The sequence below is a fragment of the Lissotriton vulgaris genome, chromosome 6 (assembly GCF_964263255.1).
Source record: "Lissotriton vulgaris chromosome 6, aLisVul1.2, whole genome shotgun sequence".
Classification (NCBI taxonomy): domain Eukaryota; kingdom Metazoa; phylum Chordata; class Amphibia; order Caudata; family Salamandridae; genus Lissotriton; species Lissotriton vulgaris.
In genome coordinates, this window is record NC_141694.1 from 1,864,076,469 (window position 1) to 1,864,099,108 (window position 22,640).

The 22,640-nt window shown below is 45.1% G+C and overlaps 1 protein-coding gene across 1 annotated transcript in view; it reads right to left on the reverse strand.

Annotated features, from left to right (window-relative positions):
• Nucleotides 1-20,571: 20,571 nt before the first annotated feature.
• Nucleotides 20,572-22,640, reverse strand: part of LOC147709684 (uncharacterized) — a 77,247-nt gene continuing 75,178 nt past the window's right edge. Inside the window, exon 4 of the mRNA XM_086928193.1 lies at nucleotides 20,572-21,581. Within this exon, the coding sequence (XP_086784319.1) occupies nucleotides 21,553-21,581 (29 nt within the window). The 3' untranslated portion in view covers nucleotides 20,572-21,552. The remainder of the gene's footprint in view (nucleotides 21,582-22,640) is intronic.

The following is a 22,640-nucleotide window of genomic DNA, read 5'->3' on the forward strand; positions in this document are numbered from 1 at the left end:
TGTGAGGCACATCTCAATCATAAACAGTAGCATCTGTGCGTGTTTCATCTCAGAACTTTTTCTGTTTCAGGAAATAATTTGAGGCCTTCAGTCCTATATCATGTCGTATGGACTTATATAAGGTAACTAGGTTTATGGTTACCAATAAAAATGGATTATTCCAAGAAATACCGTTCAGAATCCGTAAGAAATCCCCAATGTCTTTGATGTAAAAGGTCATGCTTCTAGCTACAGGGGCAAGAAATAGATCAACATATTCTGAGGTGTTCTCGTGGAGTAAATTGCAGGAGGAAACAATTGGTCTTATGTATTTCGGGTAAAAAATATATGGCTGGAATAACCGGGAATTTGTTAATCAAAAATGTCAGTTCTTCATCACTTATTAGATTTTCATTATGCTATTTGGTTAATTTGTCCTGCAAATCTAGTTTCATTTTATTAATTGGATTGTTGGTAACTCTGCCATAGTTTGAGGTGTCATATATAATATATATACACACACATACATAAATGTACATACATATAACATTAATGTTGATACATGAAATAGTTAAAATATTTAACCATAAGGAAAATAACTTTCCTTTTTCTTTTTCTTTCATTCTTTCTTTCTGTCCTTCCTTCCTTTTTACTTTATGTTCTTCCTCCTTTCTTTGATAGTTCCTTTATATCATTCCTTCTTTTTTTCTTTATTCTTTATTCCCTTTTTCGCTTATGCCATCATTCTTTCCTTCCTTTCTTTGTTCATACTTGTCTAATTTTGTTTCTTTCTTTCTTTCTTTACTTCCATCTTTCTTGCCTTCTTTCTTTCCTTATATCTTGCCTTCTTACTTTAAAATTCTTTCTTTCCGTCTTTCCTTTCAGAAAGAGAAGACGTTGGCAGTCAATGGCAGAGAGATTCGTTTTTTAATGTCAGTGTTAGCCAAAACCTTTGGATTTTCCTAAAACTATGTGTATGACATAGTTGCGTATATAGGTTTTCAGTCTCACTTCATCCATCTGCCTGTGGTTGTGTCATTCACATTTTTCTTCCATCTACTCGAGTGTACATCAAGGGTCAATGTGTCAGCCAAATTCAGCCTTTGGTAGACTACACTATGAGTTACTGAATGCTTCCCTTTCACAATGAGCACATCAGCTCAAAAAATAGTTCCCCGTCAGTGCCAGGGACTACTATAGTAATGGGTTCTTTTTTGGGATTCAAAAACATTTTTGCCTTTAGCCAATGTTATTTTTTAGAATGATTAAGTCCTGAGGGCTTCCAGAACAATAAAGATTAGCAAAAAACCATACAAATCAAAACCAGAATTGCCAATAGACTGGTGGCCAACGTCAGGGCTATAGGCTTTGCCAATGCTGCAATGTCCTACGGCTGAATTTGCACTATATGAAGCTGAAAAAAAGCCTATTAAAGATGATTTGCACCATCTTGACATAACCTTTTCAGGCAGACAGTAGCTTTTGATTCCTAAATAATCTTAAATGTGTATAATAAAATGGAGTCGGAAATAAGCCCAGAGCTTTAACTTATCTGGAAAGGAAGCCAAATTCTGTGCTTACTGCTGGATCTCCAAGATTCCCTACGATGAGATTTCTGAAATGTTGAAGCATGAAAGACTTAACCAGTGTTTAATTTGTAAAATAATCAGTAACAGTGCCCATTGCGCTGGTCCAGCGGTGCAAGTAAAAATCAGTACCAAGGCTGGTAGTATTGAATTCACCTTCGGCCTCTTTAATCCCGTACGCGTCCCTGCTGATCCTTTATCTCACCCAGCACATGGCTGCTGCCAATAAAGAGTGCAGAGGGAAAATAATAATAAAAATATGGCTTATCTGCCACTGCCGCTCATGCTGCCGTCCACCGCATCGGTGCTCATTCATGGCTTCTTGGGTTCTACACAGGCTACCCATCCAATCTAGGTGCTGCTCTCAGGCTATACCAAGCATGAAAAAAGCACCGGGATTGGCCTGAGAGTGCTGGTCTCCTGCTTGCTCAGGCACAAGGAGGCTGTGCCTCTCCTCCATCCGGCTGTACAACACAGCTAAGTTGGAGAAATCTAAGTGCGCATGTCAGTTTGGGCATCCTAATACGGCCAGCCAAACCGACATGGGCACTTACGGTGCCCACCACTCCTCTGCAGACCCGATAGACGTAGCTCACAGTAAAAAATAAAATGATAATAACATTGTTTTATTACCAGTGGGGAGATGCTCCTCCGCCATTACAGAGGAGCCACAGCTAATCCCACCCTTGTTGGTCCTGCTTTCTCCCTTTGTGCCTGCATTTCTGTCTTTCTCTTCCTCCTTCTTTCACATTTAAATGTTTTCTCTATCTTGCTCATGGCAATGGCCAACAAGGTAAGGTAAGTGCCGGATCCCAAAAAAGCCTGCCCCACTTGCAACCGCCGGCCTGAATTTAGCACTGGATTTAACAAATACTTATTGCTCATGCTCCACAGTTGCAAGAGCAACACAGCCTGATCGTACCGCATTCAAACTTCTCTCAATTTCACTAAAGGCCTAACAACACAGCAAATTGCATCTGTGCATAGTGAGTATTAGTAGGGCAGGTCTGACAGCTGACCCATAAGCACAAAAAGCTCAATTAACTACTGGCTGCTTGCAGGCTCAAAAAGTGGGCCTCCGAGTTTATTAATAACTAGAAACACAATTAAAGCAAAATACCAGCCCCAATGGCCGGTAGATCACCATCCGTACAGCACTGGCTAGCAGTCAATTCAACAGTGGTGTCAGATGTCTCCAGTCTAGATAATTGATTGAAGCGGCAGAACAGCAACTGCTGTGCAAGAGAGTTTAATGAGACATACTGAAAAAAAAACACCAATAGTATCAAAACCTGGTACATTGTTCCCAGTAATAATTACGCGGATCAAATTCTGAAACGTGGTTCGCTGTGGCTTGAGCTGGAGGCAGGCCTGAATGACATGCACAACAAATGCAAAAGTGGATATGAAATATGATAAAGGACAAAGGAGGGAAGTTGGTGGGATGGTTTATTTCCAGTTATTCTTCCCTAAGAGAGGCACAAGCCAAAAAGTAAAGTAAAGTACTGATTGATTGAAACATGTACTCTCCACTCAAAGATGGCTGCCGGCTCAGTTAAGGGCTTTCATAGAGCTCAGTTTGGCATCCTCTGCTCTTTGTAAAACCATGACAGGAGCAGCCTGCTACAACCACAGCTAGCATGACCTGAGGGCATCCAGTCAGTCCGTGCTGCTACATTTTTCCGTTGGTTGATAGCTTTATTTCGATATGCACATATATCTTAAAAGCATTACATACATGTATAAAACTGCAGATCATCAATTTAAAAATACATTCAAGGATTAAAACAGTAAAAAATGCCATTTGATACATACAATAAAATAATTAAAAATGAATTAAATTGAGATAGTCTTTTGGAGCGAATCAACCAACTACATTTTTCCATACTAACCTGATGTCTGTTAAGACACGCAGAATTGGCAAGATTCACTGGGTTTGGTTAAGTGACATATTGGGCGTTTTCAGAAAAGTGAGTGATGGATGGATGTGTGGTCCTTTTTCCAGGGCACTCGCGTCAGGATTAGTCACGCAGCATCAGGACCAAGGGAAGGGAGCCGAGCAAGGTGACAATCTGTTGGTAGTCTCACATCCGTGCGTTCCATCTAAAGTCACTCCCACTAGCCAATCGTCACTGCCCTGAATTTCCAAAGTGAAGCTGCAGTATAGTGCAAGATGCCTACTGCAAAACACACCATCACCCCCCCTGAACAGCAATCCCAGGGTAAGAACCACCAAGCAACCCAAATGGTTAATCCTGAACTTCTGACCCTCAAAAGCCATTGCCAGAAAATGGAATGACTCTGGCGATCGAACCAGATCCACTCATAATAATGCTGTCTATGTGGAATAAACTGAAATGGCATAGGTTGTAAAGCATCAAGAGCCACTCTACATGAAATGTATCGCCCACCGAGTTGGATGGTATAGTACTCTGCCCAGCAATAAATACATTAATTATTAAAAAAAGACATAAATACCCAGACAGAGAGAAGTGTCTTCCACACTTCTGTCCAGTGGATCGCTGGAGAAAAATTCAAAGGTCAAGCAGAGGTGAGGAGCTTCCCACTCATGAGTCGATGGATAGCTCTATCCCAGAAGGTCATTGGGATTCCCTGGAAACCTTCACATAAGACTGAGTTTCTGTACCACCCGCCTTCACCCCTAACCCCGCAAGCTGACCCCTTTAAATTCAGACATATGAGCTGGTCATTGGCAGAGTGGATGGAAAAAAGGAGCCCACTGTTGCTTGTTTTATGTTCCTAAATGTCCTGGCCCAACCTCGCTGCCCAGCAAGTAGAGTTCTTTGGTTCATCAGAGAACAGGGCATGCAACGAATGAGAATCTATGGCTGCATAACAGTTACAGGAAGACTCGTTTTATCCTGTTTTTAAGATTGTGACAACAGGGACTTGTCCACTCCCTCCAAGCCGATAGGGCCTGGCAGTAAACCTAGTTAGGTGAGTTAGATCATGTATTAGGTTTGTCTCTATAAAATAAACACCCACACATTCTTGGCCATATATGACTGCAATTGTTGACATACGCTCCAGTATATATGAACAAGGATTGCCTCTATGGAGTGGAGTGCAGTGGATACTGATGGGGGTGCTAAGGAGTTAGGTACTGAGTATCCATGGTTTGCTGTGAACACAGATCAGAACTGTGTGTTGTCTCATATGCAAACAGGCCCTTCAAATTAGGAATGCCCATGTGTTTGAAGAGATTTAGTTATTGTGCTGGCATTATATATATTTTCTTGATATCATACAGGTTTCTTTTCAGTGATCAGGTAGTAGAGTCCTATGCCTCCTTCAGTACAAACACACCTAATTAGAAAAGGGTAGATTGGGAGGCCCATGAGCTCTGAAGAAGGCTGAGTGACCCATTGGGTAGTTTTGAATTCGGCCGAAGCATGTTGGCATGAGAGACACAGCAATCATTGGATTTCCACTTTAGCATCCTGTTGAATTGTTTTTAATGATGGTTTGGGACTTTTTGAACAAAGACATTTAGATTAATCCCATAACAATGTTTAGCCTGAACTGGACCTCCTGTCCTGGAGCCGATAATCATAGATGTAAGAGCTCTGGGGTCTGGTTGAGGCCAACTAGGTGGCAGTGTCCTACCTAGATCAATAGAGGAACCAATGATAAACCTACCTCAGTGAGAAGAGGCACCAACGATGAACCTACCTCAGTGAGAAGATGCACCAATGATGAACCTACCTAGGTGAAAAGATGCATCATTGATAAACCTACCTAGGTGAGAAGAGGCACCAATCATGAACCTACCTAGGTGAGAAGAAGAACCAATTATGAACCTACCTATGTGAGAAGAGGCACCAATCATGAACCTACCTAGGTGAGAAGAGGACCAATGATGAACCTACTGAGGTGAGAAGAGGCACCAATCATGAACCTACCTAGGTGAGAACAGGCACCAATCATGAACCTACCTAGGTGAGAAGAGGCACCAATGATGAACCTACCTAGGTGAGAAGAGGCACCAATGATGAACCTACCTATGTGAGATGAGGCATCAATCATGAACCTACCAAGGTGAGTAGATGCACCAATGATGAACCTACCTAGGTGAGAAGAGGCACCAATCATAAACCTACCTGGATGAGAAGAGGCACCAATGAGGAACCTACCTAAAGTGAGTAGAGGCACCAATGAGGAACCTACCTAAAGTGAGTAGAGGCACCAATGATGAACCTACCTGTGGAGAAGTGTGGCTCAGGGGTTAGATGATGAACCTACCTGTGGAGAAGTGTGGCTCAGGGGTTAGAGGCGGCAGACCCGGAAGCTGAGATCGGCCCTGGACCAGGGTTCAATTCCCCGCCTCGGCGGGTCTTGGGCTCAAAATTCCACGGACTCGATAATTCTCGCTCCGGTGCCTTCTCAACTCACGGGTTCACACTCTGCGACTCTGGGCAATAGCTTGCTTAATCTCCACAATGGCCCCTCGCGGCGGGATGCCTGGCTTTCACCTTGTGCATACCCGGCCGGGGTTATCTCACAGGGGAATACCAGGACGGGTTCCCTAAGCAAGCGCCGGGAAACCCTTTGTGGGTAGCTGTGCGCTATATAAGCTCAAATACATTTACATTTACATTTACCTAGGTGAGAAGAGGCACCAATGATGAATCTACCTAGGTGAGAAGAGGCACCAATCATGAACCTACCTGGATGAGAAGAGGCACCAATGATGAACCTACCTAGGTGAGAAGAGACATCAATGATGAACCTACATAAGTGAGAAGAGGCACCAATGATAAACGTACCTAGGTGAGAAGCGGCATCAATGACGAACCTACCTACGTGAGAAGAGGCACCAATGAAAAACCTAGCTAGGGGAGAAGAGGCACCAATGACAAACCTAGCTAGGGGAGAAGAGGCACCAATGATGAACCTACCTACGTGAGATGAGGCATCAATGATGAACCTACCAAGGTGAGAAGATGCACCAATGATGTACCTACCTAGGTGAGAAGAGGCACCAAGCATAAACCTACCTGAATGAGAAGAGGCACCAATGATGAACCTACCTAGGTGAGAAGAGGCACAATGACAAACTTACCTACGTGAGAAGATGCACCAATGATGAACCTACCTAGGTGAGAAGAGGCACCAATGATTAACCTACCTACGTGAGATGAGGCATCATTGATGAACCTACTTAGGTGAGAAGAGGCACCAATGATAAACCTACCTAGGTGAGAAGAGGCACCAAAGATAAACCTACCTAGGTGAGAAGAGGCACCAATAATGAACCTACCTAGATGAGAAGAGGCACCACTGATGAACCTACCTAGGTGAGAAGAGGCACCAATGACGAACCTGCCTAGGTGAGAAGAGGCACCAATGATAAACCTACCTAAGTGAGAAGAGGCACCAATGATGAACCTACCTTCATGAGATGAGGCATCAATGATGAACCTACCTAGGTGAAAATATGCACCATTGATAAACCTACCTAGGTGAGAAGAGGCACCAATCATGAACCTACCTAGGTGAGAAGAACAAATTATGAACCTACCTAGGTGAGAAGAGGCACCAATCATGAACCTACATAGGTGAGAAGAGGCACCAATTATGAACCTACTGAGGTGAGAAGAGGCACCAATCATGAACTTACCTAGGTGAGAAGAGGCACCAATGATGAACCTACCTAGCTGAGAAGAGGTACCAATGATGAACCTACCTACGTGAGATGAGGCATCAATCATGAACCTACCAAGGTGAGTAGATGCACCAATGATGAACCTACCTAGGTGAGAAGAGGCACCAATCATAAACCTACCTGCATGAGAAGAGGCACTAATGATGAACCTACCTAGGTGAGTAGAGGCACCAACGATGAACCTACCTAGGTGAAAAGAGGCACCACTGATGAACATGCCTAGGTGAGAAGAGGCACCAATGATGAACCTACCTAGGTGAGAAGAGGCACCAATCATGAACCTACCTGGATGAGAAGAGGCACCAATGATGAACCTACCTAGGTGAGAAGATGCATCAATGATGAACCTACCTAAGTGAGAAGAGGCACCAATGATGAACCTACCTAGGTGAGAAGCAGGACCAATGACGAACCTACCTACGTGAGAAGAGGCACCAATGACAAACCTAGCTAGGGGAGAAGAGGCACCAATGACAAACCTAGCTAGGGGAGAAGAGGCACCAATGATGAACCTACCTAGGTGAGAAGAGGCACCAATGATGAACCTACCTACGTGAGATGAGGCATCAATGATGAACCTACCAAGGTGAGAAGATGCACCAATGATGAACCTACCTAGGTGAGAAGAGGCACCAATCATAAACCTACCTGAATGAGAAGAGGCACCAACAATGAACCTACCTAGGGGAGAAGAGGCACCAATAATGAGCCTCCCTAAGTGAGAAGAGGCACAATGACTAGCTTACCTAGGTGAGAAGAAGCACCAATGAGGAACCTACCTAGGTAAAAAGAGGCACCAATTATTAACCTACCTACGTGAGATGAGGCCTCAATGATGAACCTACCTAGGTGAGAAGTGGCACCAATCATAAACCTACCTGGATGAGAAGAGGCACCAATGATGAACCTACTTAGGTGAGAAGAGGCACCACTGATGAACCTACCTAGGTGAGAAGAGGCACCAATGATGAACCTACCTAGGTGAGAAGAGGCACCAATGATAAACCTACCTAAGTGAGAAGAGGCACCAATGATAAACCTACCTAAGTGAGAAGAGGCGCCAATGATGAATCTACCTTCGTGAGATGAGGCATCAATGATGAACCTACCTACATGAGATGAGGCATCAATCATGAACCTACCAAGGTGAGAAGATGCACCAATGATGAACCTACCTAGGTGAGAAGAGGCACCAATCATAAACCTACCTGGATGAGAAGAGGGAACCAATGATGAACCTACCTGGATGAGAAGAGGCACCAATGATGAACCTATCTAGGTGAGAAGAGGCACCAATCATGAACCTACCTGGATGAGAAGAGGGAACCAATGATGAACCTACCTGGATGGGAAGAGGCACCAATGATGAACCTACTGAGGTGAGAAGAGGCACCAATCATGAACCTACCTAGGTGAGAAGAGGCACCAATTATGAACCTGCACCTACCTAAGTGAGAAGAGGCACCAATGATGAACCTACCTAGGTGAGAAGAGGCACCAATCATGAACCTACCTGGATGAGAAGAGGCACCAATGATGAACCTACCTAGGTGAGAAGAGGCATCAATGATGAACCTACCTAAGTGAGAAGAGGCACCAATGATGAACCTACCTAGGTGAGAAGCGGCACCAATGATGAACCTACCTACGTGAGAAGATGCACTAATGATGTAAATGTAAATGTATTGCGATTTATATAGCGCACGTATCACCCGCAGGCATCAAGGCGCTTGCCTTGGGAACCGGTCCTGGTATTCCCCTGCGAGATAACCCCAGCAGGGTATCCACAAGGTGAAAGCCAGGCATCCCGCCATGAGGGGCCGTAGTGGAGATTAAGCAAGCTATTGCCCAGAGTCGCAGAGTGTGAGCCCATGAGTCGAGTAGGCACCGGAACGAGAATTATCGAGTCCGTGGAATTTTTGAGCCCAAGACCCGCCGAGGCGGGGAATTGAACCCTGGTCCAGGACCGATCTCAGCTTCCGGGTCTGCTGCCTCTAACCCCTGAGCCACACTTCTCTGATGAACCTACCTAGGTGAGAAGAGGCACCAATCATAAACCTACCTGAATGAGAAGAGGCACCAACGATGAACCTACCTAGGTGAGAAGAGGCACCAATAATGAGCCTCCCTAAGTGAGAAGAGGCACAATGACTAGCTTACCTAGGTGAGAAGATGCACCAATGAGGAACCTACCTAGGTGAGAAGAGGCACCAATGATTAACCTACCTACGTGAGATGAGGCATCAATGATGAACCTATCTAGGTGAGAAGAGGCACCAATCATGAACCTACCTGGATGAGAAGAGGCACCAATGATGAACCTACCTAGGTGAGAAGAGGCACCACTTATGAACCTACCTAAGTTAAAAGAGGCACCAATGATGAACCTACCTAGGTGAGAAGCAGGACCAAAGACGAACCTACCTAGGTGAGAAGAGGCACCACTGATGAACCTACCTAGGTGAGAAAAGGCACCAATGATGAACCTTTCTAGGTGAGAAGAGGCATCAATCATGAACCTACCAAGGTGAGTAGATGCACCAATGATGAACCTACCTAGGTGAGAAGAGGCACCACTGATGAACCTACCTAGGTGAAAAGATGCACCATTGATAAACCTACCTAGGTGAGAAGAGGCACCAATCATGAACCTACCTAGGTGAGAAGAAGAACCAATTATGAACCTACCTATGTGAGAAGAGGCACCAATCATGAACCTACCTAGGTGAGAAGAGGACCAATGATGAACCTACTGAGGTGAGAAGAGGCACCAATCATGAACCTACCTAGGTGAGAAGAGGCACCAATCATGAACCTACCTAGGTGAGAAGAGGCACCAATTTTAAACCTACCTACGTGAGATGAGGCATCAATCATGAACCTACCAAGGTGAGTAGATGCACCAATGATGAACCTACCTAGGTGAGAAGAGGCACCAATCATAAACCTACCTGGAAGAGTAGAGGCATCAATGATGAACCTACCTAGGTGAGTAGAGGCACCAATGATGAACCTACCTAGGTGAGAAGAGGCACCAACGATGAACCTACCTAGGTGAGAAGAGGCACCACTGATGAACATACCTAGGTGAGAAGAGGCACCAATGATGAACCTACCTAGGTGAGAAGAGGCACCAATCATGAACCTACCTGGATGAGAAGAGGCACCAATGATGAACCTACCTAGGTGAGAAGAGACATCAATGTTGAACCTTTATAAGTGAGAAGAGGCACCAATGATAAACCTACCTAGGTGAGAAGCGGCACCAATGACGAACCTACCTACGTGAGAAGAGGCACCAATGAAAAACCTAGATAGGGGAGAAGAGGCACCAACGACAAACCTAGCTAGGGGAGAAGAGGCACCAATGATGAACCTACCTAGGTGAGAAGAGGCACCAATGATGAACCTACCTACGTGAGATGAGGCATCAATGATGAACCTACCCAGGTGAGAAGATGCACCAATGATGAACCTACCTAGGTGAGAAGAGGCACCAATCATAAACCTACCTGAATGAGAAGAGGAACCAATGAGGAACCTACCTAGGTGAGAAGAGGCACAATGACAAACTTACCTAGGTGAGAAGATGCACCAATGATGAACCTACCTAGGTGAGAAGAGGCACCAATGATTAACCTACCTACGCGAGATAAGGCATCAATGATGAACCTACCTAGGTGAGAAGTGGCACCAATCATAAACCTACCTGGATGAGAAGAGGCACCAATGATGAACCTACTTAGGTGAGAAGAGGCACCAATGATAAACCTACCTAAGTGAGAAGAGGCACCAATGATGAACCTACCTAGATGAGAAGAGGCACCACTGATGAACCTACCTAGGTGAGAAGAGGCACCAATGATGAACCTGCCTAGGTGAGAAGAGGCACCAATGATAAACCTACCTAAGTGAGAAGAGGCACCAATGATGAACCTACCTTCGTGAGATGAGGGATCAATGATGAACCTACCTAGGTAAAAATATGCACCATTGATAAACCTACCTAGGTGAGAAGAGGCACCAATCATGAACCTACCTAGGTGAGAAGAACCAATTATGAACCTACCTAGGTGAGAAGAGGCACCAATCATGAACCTACCTAGGTGAGAAGAGGACCAATGATGAACCTACTGAGGTGAGAAGAGGCACCAATCATGAACCTACCTAGGTGAGAAGAGGCACCAATGATGAACCTACCTAGGTGAGAAGAGGCACCAATTATGAACCTACCTAGGTGAGAAGATGAACCAATTATGAACCTACCTAGGTGAGAAGAGGCACCAATCATGAACCTACCTAGGTGAGTAGAGGACCAATGATGAACCTACTGAGGTGAGAAGAGGCACCAATCATGAACCTACCTAGGTGAGAAGAGGCACCAATTATGAACCTACCTAGCTGAGAAGAGGCACCAATGATGAACCTACCTACGTGAGATGAGGCATCAATCATGAACCTACCAAGGTGAGTAGATGCACCAATGATGAACCTACCTAGGTGAAAAGAGGCGCCAATCATAAACCTACCTGGATGAGAAGAGGCACCAATGATGAACCTACCTAGGTGAGTAGAGGCACCAATGATGAACCTACCTAGGTGAGAAGAGGCACCAATGATAAACCTACCTAAGTGAGAAGAGGCACCAACGATGAACCTACCTAGGTGAAAAGAGGCACCACTGATGAACATACCTAGGTGAGAAGAGGCACCAATGATGAACCTACCTAGGTGAGAAGAGGCACCAATCATGAACCTACCTGGATGAGAAGAGGCACCAATGATGAACCTACCTAGGTGAGAAGATGCATCAATGATGAACCTACCTAAGTGAGAAGAGGCACCAATGATGAACCTACCTAGGTGAGAAGCGGAACCAATGACGAACCTACCTACGTGAGAAGAGGCACCAATGAAAAACCTAGCTAGGGGAGAAGAGGCACCAATGACAAACCTAGCTAGGGGAGACGAGGCACCAATGATGAACCTACCTAGGTAAATATATGCACCATTGATAAACCTACCTAGGTGAGAAGAGGCACCAATCATGAACCTACCTAGGTGAGAAGAACCAATTATGAACCTACCTAGGTGAGAAGAGGCACCAATCATGAACCTACCTAGGTGAGAAGAGGACCAATGATGAACCTACTGAGGTGAGAAGAGGCACCAATCATGAACCTACCTAGGTGAGAAGAGGCACCAATGATGAACCTACCTAGGTGAGAAGAGGCACCAATTATGAACCTACCTAGGTGAGAAGATGAACCAATTATGAACCTACCTAGGTGAGAAGAGGCACCAATCATGAACCTACCTAGGTGAGTAGAGGACCAATGATGAACCTACTGAGGTGAGAAGAGGCACCAATCATGAACCTACCTAGGTGAGAAGAGGCACCAATTATGAACCTGCACCTACCTAAGTGAGAAGAGGCACCAATGATGAACCTACCTAGGTGAGAAGAGGCACCAATCATGAACCTACCTGGATGAGAAGAGGCACCAATGATGAACCTACCTAGGTGAGAAGAGGCATCAATGATGAACCTACCTAAGTGAGAAGAGGCACCAATGATGAACCTACCTAGGTGAGAAGCGGCACCAATGATGAACCTACCTACGTGAGAAGAGGCACTAATGATGAACCTACCTACGTGAGATGAGGCATCAATGATGAACCTACCAAGGTGAGAAGATGCACTAATGATGTAAATGTAAATGTATTGCGATTTATATAGCGCACGTATCACCCGCAGGCATCAAGGCGCTTGCCTTGGGAACCGGTCCTGGTATTCCCCTGCGAGATAACCCCAGCAGGGTATCCACAAGGTGAAAGCCAGGCATCCCGCCATGAGGGGCCGTAGTGGAGATTAAGCAAGCTATTGCCCAGAGTCGCAGAGTGTGAGCCCATGAGTCGAGTAGGCACCGGAACGAGAATTATCGAGTCCGTGGAATTTTTGAGCCCAAGACCCGCCGAGGCGGGGAATTGAACCCTGGTCCAGGACCGATCTCAGCTTCCGGGTCTGCTGCCTCTAACCCCTGAGCCACACTTCTCTGATGAACCTACCTAGGTGAGAAGAGGCACCAATCATAAACCTACCTGAATGAGAAGAGGCACCAACGATGAACCTACCTAGGTGAGAAGAGGCACCAATAATGAGCCTCCCTAAGTGAGAAGAGGCACAATGACTAGCTTACCTAGGTGAGAAGATGCACCAATGAGGAACCTACCTAGGTGAGAAGAGGCACCAATGATTAACCTACCTACGTGAGATGAGGCATCAATGATGAACCTACCTAGGTGAGAAGTGGCACCAATCATAAACCTACCTGGATGAGAAGAGGCACCAATGATGAACCTACTTAGGTGAGAAGAGGCACCACTGATGAACCTACCTAGGTGAGAAGAGGCACCAATGATGAACCTACCTAGGTGAGAAGAGGCACCAATGATAAACCTACCTAAAAGAGAAGAGGCACCAATGATGAACCTACCTTCGTGAGATGAGGCATCAATGATGAACCTACCTACGTGAGATGAGGCATCAATCATGAACCTACCAAGGTGAGAAGATGCACCAATGATGGACCTACCTAGGTGAGAAGAGGCACCAATCATAAACCTACCTGGATGAGAAGAAGGAACCAATGATGAAACTACCTGGATGAGAAGAGGCACCAATGATGAACCTATTTAGGTGAGAAGAGGCACCAATCATGAACCTACCTGGATGAGAAGAGGCACCAATGATGAACCTATCTAGGTGAGAAGAGGCATCAATCATGAACCTACCAAGATGAGTAGATGCACCAATGATGAACCTACCTAGGTGAGAAGAGGCACTAATCATAAACCTACCTGGATGAGAAGAGGCACCAATGATGAACCTTCCTAGGTGAGTAGAGGCACCAATGATGAACCTACCTAGGTGAGAAGAGGCACCAATCATAAACCTACCTGGATGAGAGGAGGCACCAATGATGAACCTACCTAGGTGAGTAGAGGCACAACTGATGAACATACCTAGGTGAGAAGAGGCACCAATGATGAACCTACCTAAGTGAGAAGAGGCACCAATGATGAACCTACCTAGGTGAGAAGAGGCACCAATCATGAACCTACCTGGATGAGAAGAGGCACCAATGATGAACCTACCTAGGTGAGAAGAGGCATCAATGATGAACCTACCTAAGTGAGAAGAGGCACCAATGATGAACCTACCTAGGTGAGAAGCGGCACCAATGATGAACCTACCTACGTGAGAAGAGGCACCAATGACAAACCTAGCTAGGGGAGAAGAGGCACCAATGACAAACCTAGCTAGGGGAGAAGAGGCACCAATGATGAACATACCTAGGTGAGAAGAGGCACCAATAATGAACCTACTGAGGAAATAGAAATTCTACGTGGCCAGTGTGTCCCCTACAAGCACCCTATGTATGTACATATACCCCGTGTATGTCCATGTCATCATACAATTCCCTTCTCATGCCTGTAATAATAATGCCTCTGCATTTCCGTCCACTGTTAGCATGTCAGTTATCAGGCCCTCCATGAATGAAACGTTAATTCTGCACTGAGGCCTATGTTGCCAATGCATTTACATGATACACGTTTAAAAGTCGAGATGAACTCGTTTTTGTGGCTCAGCCGAGCCAGGACCCGAATTCAGGCTCCAAGCCTCCTGACACTCTGAAAGCTGCAGAATAGTTATGTATCCCTGACCTCTCACTTACTTCCTGCTCATGCCGAGAGGTGCCCAGCCTGGCCTGCCAAAGACAGTATTTTGCCTACAGTTATCTGCTCCGCTCCACAGAAACACATTCCTGTCTAATGAAAGGGGTAAACATATTCTGCCTGCAGAAGATAGGGCCTAGCCTTTCTGTCTCCATTCAAGTGATTTACTGAACCCGCATCTATAGAAGGCCCATGGCCCCCGTAATGCACGAAGAAATATATGCACACACTAGCATTTAGTGATGAGCAGCCTTTGCTCCAGCGACCTTTAAGTCAGACAATACATCCTCCAAACACAAGATATCAGATAATGCCAGGAGTGCAGGTCGTCCTGACATCCAAGACTCCTCTACTAGCACGAAAAGTCAGCTCCCCCAGTTATCCCCAGCTACACGTCAATTCCAGGTCATGACCAATTTGAGCGCACAAGTAGGGTAAAGGTTCCTGCTGACCATGCAGACCCCCTCCATGTATCCACCCATCTATGACACACCTATGACACATCAAGTGAACACCCACATGTACGCCTTCTTACACGCCCTCTTTCACGCCCATGTGCTCTTATCTCTCTCTTTCACTTGCTCCGCCTGGAGCACTCCGCCTTCCCTATCCAAGTCAATGTATGTTTTAACTATATATAATGTGTTCTGTGAATAAAGATTCAGATGACGATCCTTCCTGATCCCTAGTGGTGATGGAACCCGATTCTCCCTTAACTCGAGTTACTGAATTAAAGCCCTTCTGAATTGGACACCACGGACTCTGCCTCTCATTATATGCATGATCCTTATTAATGTATAGAAATTCTGACAGGGTAATTAATTAATTTACCTACGTGAGATGAGGCATCAATGATGAACCTACCTGGATGAGAAGAGGCACCAATGATGAACCTACCTAGGTGAGAAGATGCATCAATGACGAACCTACCTAAGTGAGAAGAGGCACCAATGATGAACCTACCTAGGTGAGAAGCGGAACCAATGACAAACCTACCTACATGAGAAGAGGCCCCAATGACAAACCTAGCTAGGGGAGAAGAGGCACCAATGACAAACCTAGCTAGGGGAGAAGAGGCACCAATGATGAACCTACCTAGGTGAGAAGAGGCACTAATGATGAACCTACCTACGTGAGATGAGGCATCAATGATGAACCTACCAAGGTGAGAAGATGCACCAATGATGAACCTACCTAGGTGAGAAGAGGCACCAATCATAAACCTACCTGAATGAGAAGAGGCACCAACGATGAACCTACCTAGGTGAGAAGAGGCACCAATAATGAGCCTCCCTAAGTGAGAAGAGGCACAATGACAAACTTACCTAGGTGAGAAGATGCACCAATGATGAACCTACCTAGGTGAGAAGAGGCACCAATGATTAGCCTACCTACATGAGATGAGGCATCAATGATGAACCTACCAAGGTGAGAAATGGCACCAATCATAAACCTACCTGGATGAGCAGAGGCACCAATGATGAACCTACTTAGGTGAGAAGAGGCACCAATGATGAGCCTACCTAGGTGAGAAGATGCACCAATGATGAACCTACCTAGGTGAGAAGAGGCACCAATGATTAACCTACCTACATGAGATGAGGCATCAATGATGAACCTACCAAGGTGAGAAATGGCACCAATCATAAACCTACCTGGATGAGCAGAGGCACCAATGATGAACCTACTTAGGTGAGAAGAGGCACCAATGATGAACCTACCTAGGTGAGAAGAGGCACCAATGATAAACCTACCTAAGTGAGAAGAGGCACCAATGATGAACCTACCTAGGTGAGAAGAGGCACCACTGATTAACCTACCTAGGTGAGAAGAGGCACCAATGATGAACCTACTTAGGTGAGAAGAGGCACCAATGATAAACCTACCTAAGTGAGAAGAGGCACCAATGATGAACCTACCTTAGTGAGATGGGGCATCAATGATGAACCTACCTACGTGAGATGAGGCATCAATCATGAACCTACCAAGGTGAGAAGATGCACCAATGATGAACCTACCTAGGTGAGAAGAGGCACCAATCATAAACTTACCTGGATGAGAAGAGGGAACCAATGATGAACCTACCTGGATGAGAAGAGGCACCAATGATGAACCTATCTAGGTGAGAAGAGGCACCAATCATGAACCTACCTGGATGGGAAGAGGCACCAATGATGAACCTACCTAGGTGAGAAGAGGCACCAATGATTAACCTACCTACGTGAGATGAGGCATCAATGATGAACCTACCTAGGTGAGAAGTGGCACCAATCATAAACCTACCTGGATGAGCAGAGGCACCAATGATGAACCTACTTAGGTGAGAAGAGGCACCAATGATGAACCTACCTAGGTGAGAAGAGGCACCAATGATAAACCTACCTCAGTGAGAAGAGGCACCAATGATGAACCTACCTAGGTGAGAAGAGGCACCACTGATGAACCTACCTAGGTGAGAAGAGGCACCAATGATGAACCTACCTAGGTGAGAAGAGGCACCAATGATAAACCTACCTAAGTGAAAAGAGGCACCAATGATGAACCTACCTTAGTGAGATGGGGCATCAATGATGAACCTACCTACGTGAGATGAGGCATCAATCATGAACCTACCAAGGTGAGAAGATGCACCAATGATGAACCTACCTAGGTGAGAAGAGGCACCAATCATAAACCTACCTGGATGAGAAGAGGGAACCAATGATGAACCTACCTGGATGAGAAGAGGCACCCATGATGAACCTATCTAGGTGAGAAGAGGCACCAATCATGAACCTACCTGGATGAGAAGAGGCACCAATGATGAACCTACCTAGGTGAGAAGAGGCACCAATTATGAACCTACCTAAGTAAGAAGAGGCACCAATGATGAACCTACCCAGGTGAGATGCGGCACCAATGATGAACCTACCTACGTGAGAAGAGGCACCAATGACAAACCTAGCTGGGGGAGAAGAGGCAACAATGATGAACCTACCTAGGTGAGAAGAGGCACCACTGATGAACCTACCTAAGTGAGAAGAGGCACCAATGATGAACCTACCTAGGTGAGAAGAGGCACCAATGACAAACCTAGCTAGGGGAGAAGAGGCACCAATGATGAACCTAGCTACGTGAGAAGAGGTACCAATAATGAGCCTCCCCAAGTGAGAAGAGGCACCAATGATGAACCTAGCTACGTGAGAAGAGGTACCAATAATGAGCCTCCCTAAGTGAGAAGAGGCACCGATGACGAACCTACCTAGATGAGAAGAGGCACCAATGACGAACCTACCTAGGTGAGAAGAGGCACCCATGATGAACCTACCTAGGTGAGAAGAGGCACCAATGATTAACCTACCTAGGTGCGAAGAGGAACCAATGATGAGCCTCCCTAAGTGAGAAGAGGCACCAATGATGAACCTACCTAGGTGAGAAGAGCCACAAATGATAAACCAAGCTAGGTGAGAAGAGGCACCAATGATTAACCTACCTAGGTGAGAAGAGGCACCAATCATGAACCTACCTAGGTGAGAAGAGGCACCAATGATGAACCAAGCCACCATTTGGTGGGTGAGGTTCTCATCATCTTTAATGATCCTGCAGTGTAGACGTTTGAAAACGAGCATAATTAATCTCTTACCTTCTGCATTTGTATGATGTAGAGATGTTACTGAATGGCATTCAGCCCTGGACATTTCAGGACTGAAACCTTAAGTGCCCATAGTTGATTCTATTAAGGACAATCCCCTTCCTCATCAGGGGGAATATCCTCACAGGGCTTTGCTCTTCGGATGATATGCTTTCCTTGTTAATCTTTGGATCCCTTTCTCATTTCTGTATGTGCTGGCAGTAGCCATCCCCTATGCAAAAGAGGCCCCTTTCTTGTACCCTTTTAGGGTCCTTCCTCCTCTCTCTATGTGGGCACGGCGTGATCTCTCTACCTATGATGTATTTTCCCTGTCTTGTCATGGGCCCCTTATGTCCATCATAATTGGGAGCAGTGTATGGCACCTGTGAAGATTTTGTGATCTATCAGTCCATCCACAGATACAGTTCCTCATTTGGTCAGTTCTTCATTTGGGCAGTTCTTTTGCATGTAGACGGTAACATTGTGCTGTTCAGGCTTCTTTCTGCCCCCAAAAAACAATTCTTAGTTTTCTGGCTCGTAGGCCCTGAACCCAAGTTGCTTGGTAAATTGCGACCCTATGCGTAAACCTCTGTTTACGCATGGGTTGGAATAACAACTTTGATTTTATGTAACACATTTGATAATTAACTGATGTATTAAATAAGTCAGCAATCATTACATTTCAGCAGGTCAAAGCTGTCGAATTTGTGTGGGAAAAAGCATATTGGAGTTACCATATCATGTGGATTTTGTAGTGACCCAACTCCTCTCATAAATATGCTGTATACTCACTTCTTCACCAAGATTCAGAGCACCAGGAGCCATATTACAGAAAGTGCCCCGGGGCTCACCGGGTACTTGTGCCCACTTTGGGCGCTGCCGAGGCACTTTGGTATTACAGAAGGGGCACAGATGCTTGTACAGCCCCTTCTGTAATACCGATAGCGCTGGCGCACATAAAGCACCAGCGTTATCTTCAGGGGATGTTCCCTCATTTGCATGTGGGTGTGCCCAATGCAAATGAGGGACTCCCTAATCCTCTGCTCCCATGCTGTACTACAGACGCAGGTGCAGAGGCAAAGAAGCTCTCATGGGGCCCACTCATAGTGAACCACCTAGAAAGTAGTTCACTGTGAGTGCAGCCCTCTGGTTGGGGGAAAGCGGGTTCCATGGACCCCCCCCCAGACATCCCTTTGCAGACATGTACAGTCTGCACCCACCTGCAAGGGGATCTCTAATACCCATTAAAAGTGCAGACAGTTTTCCGCCTGCTCTGTGAAAATACGGAGTGGCTGTAAAGCAGCTGCTCCCTGTTTTCACATGAATGCGCTGCCCTGGTGGCAGCTCAAGTTTGCAGCTGCCATGGGGGCAACACATTCATCATAATAGGGCACATTTTCATTGTTTACCCCTGGCGCACCTTTTAAAAATAATGTTGTCTGTAATGCGACCCCAGGGTGTTTACAATTTAAAGGTGATTTAGTCTGATTCCAGTTTACGTACCACGTACCTTTAATCAATGTTGTGTCTCACCTATGGCTGACATGTTCCTTGAAAACGCAGTGACCATAATGGAGCTTTAAAACAATGCTAGATTAACCATAACACAGTTCCAAGATGGACACTCACTGCTATGGTCAGTTTTCTTCTTATTCCAATTGCAAGCACATGTTCACCGTGTTTAGACAGCACAGTTTTTCATTGTCTCTACATTTATTCCTTTATTTATCTTGCATATACTTCTTGAATTTGCGTGTGTGCTATATTGTGCATGGAGGAATGAGTGAATGTCTCAGAGGCCGAATGAACGGGTCCAATGTCCCACTCAGCATGAGTGACAGATTGCAGGTATGATGAGTTATCAAGTGCTTAAAATGAATCTCAATGCTTTCAATATAAAGGATGAATGATGTATTTAATGTATAATAAACTGGGGTAGTTTTGAGACATTAAAGATAATACACATCATATTCATTTCAAGAGCTTTCTTCAGGAAGCATTGTTCTATTCATCCTTTGATTTTACAGGGTGAGCACATGAACAAAGCCATATCATAAGCATGAAGTAATATGATCCGAGGAAGACTGACAGCGGAATGGATGAATATGCTAGTAATAAGTGTTACGTATGCAATTATATGTACAACTGCTAACAGCCCCCCACCCCAGTGACTTGAGACCCTCAAGAGTGAGTAGCACGCTCCAACAACCCTGAATGATTGATTGATTGATTCACCTAAGGTTTACTGTTATTTGGTAACAAAACAACCGAGTTGCAGGACTACAAGACATCCACCCTGTGTTGCTGTTACATGGTTTTCTGGCTCTTTCCCAGAAAAACGCCTTTAAAATGGTTGAAATGTTTGACATTGTAAAATATTAAACAAGTTAGTGTCCCATTATTACTGTAGGAATGGAAAGATTACTATTTTAAAAGTATTTAAAGAACGTGTGTCACTGACTTAATGAAATATATGTGAAATGTATGTGGCTTTACTGAGCATGCGCACCAATGAGCAGAGCAAAGGAAGACAGTAGCATACGGGGAGAGAACATCACATCAATAGGTGCATTGCCAGCCAATCAAAATGCTATGTCAGTGATGAAGCGCATGCTATGTACAACATCACAACACATGATTAGTTACATTGCCAGCCAATCAAAATGCTACACCTGTGATGGTGTGCATGCTATGTCGCTCACATCCTCACCATGTAGCTTTCCTGATCACACATATAGACTAACTAGTTCCATAAGCGTTATCCCTTTATAACTCTGTCCTATGGGACAGTGTGATATTAACAAGCAGCGGAAAACAAATTAAAAGCAAAGCCCAAACTCAAAATCCCAAGAATGCCCTGACTACTATCAGTGGATGGTGCATCTCCTATTGCAGCGGTGAAGGACACGATGGACAGCACTCCTTCTGGACGCAGGAGTACCCCCTGAACTTCATTTGTGACTGGACTCAGGCTGTGGAGCTGCAGGAAAGAAACAAGAACTGAATGAGAGACACACAAATCAAGAAGAGGCACAGACAGCACAACATAGATTCTCACTGTAAAAATCTCCAGACAAGGGAAGCAAAAGACTAGAGTAAAGAGAATATTAACAGCCAACTCCTTTAAAGTGTCCAACATTGTTTAAAAGTTTGTTTCTAATACCTTTCTTTAGGATTTGCCACAAGGAAAACAACTCTTATAATATCAATATAATTAAGTTTAAAACAAATTATATAATTTTCATAATCATTCAACATGCAACAGGATTATCAGTCCTATCGAGAAAATAGAGCTTTAAATGTTCATTGCCAATATAATGCTACATATGGGATATTTTGCAGCTACTAAGCGCTACCAGTTCTAAAAGATAATGTAACAGGTATAGGGAGGGAGTCATGTGCAGGATTGAACAGGGAAATCAATGGGGTATCTGATGGTGTAAACCAAAGTGGTATTGTTCCTTTCTCAAGCCAGATCTAACCAAGACTGAATGTGTCTTCATCTGCAGTGACATCAACCACATAAGGTCTAGAAATGGGACAATAAATGAAGTTGAAAACTTCACACCACACTTCATCAACAGCACCAAATCCTAGATCTTCAACATCAATGCGAAATCTCATCTACATCGTACCCTCCACCCAAAGTCAAGCTATCCCACTGGGGACCAGATTTACAAAGGACTTACCATATGTTTGCAGTGCAGCTCAGCGTTACCTTGCACCAGGGAGGCGTTCCATGGGTGGAGTATGGGTGTGCCCACGCATCCACACATTGATTTTGGCACATTCCCTGATTTACAAAGACCTGTGGACCTTGGAATGAGCTGAAATGGTGCATCTGCCAGACCCAGGCCTAATAACACATAGGGAAGGATTTGCGCTGCATTGCCTTAGATTTGCGCTGCATTGCCATAGATTTGCACTTCATTGCCGTAGATTTGCACTGCATTGCCGTAGATTTGCACTGCATTGCCTTAGATTTGCACTGCATTGCCGTAGATTTGCGCTGCATTGCCTTAGATTTGCACTGCATTGC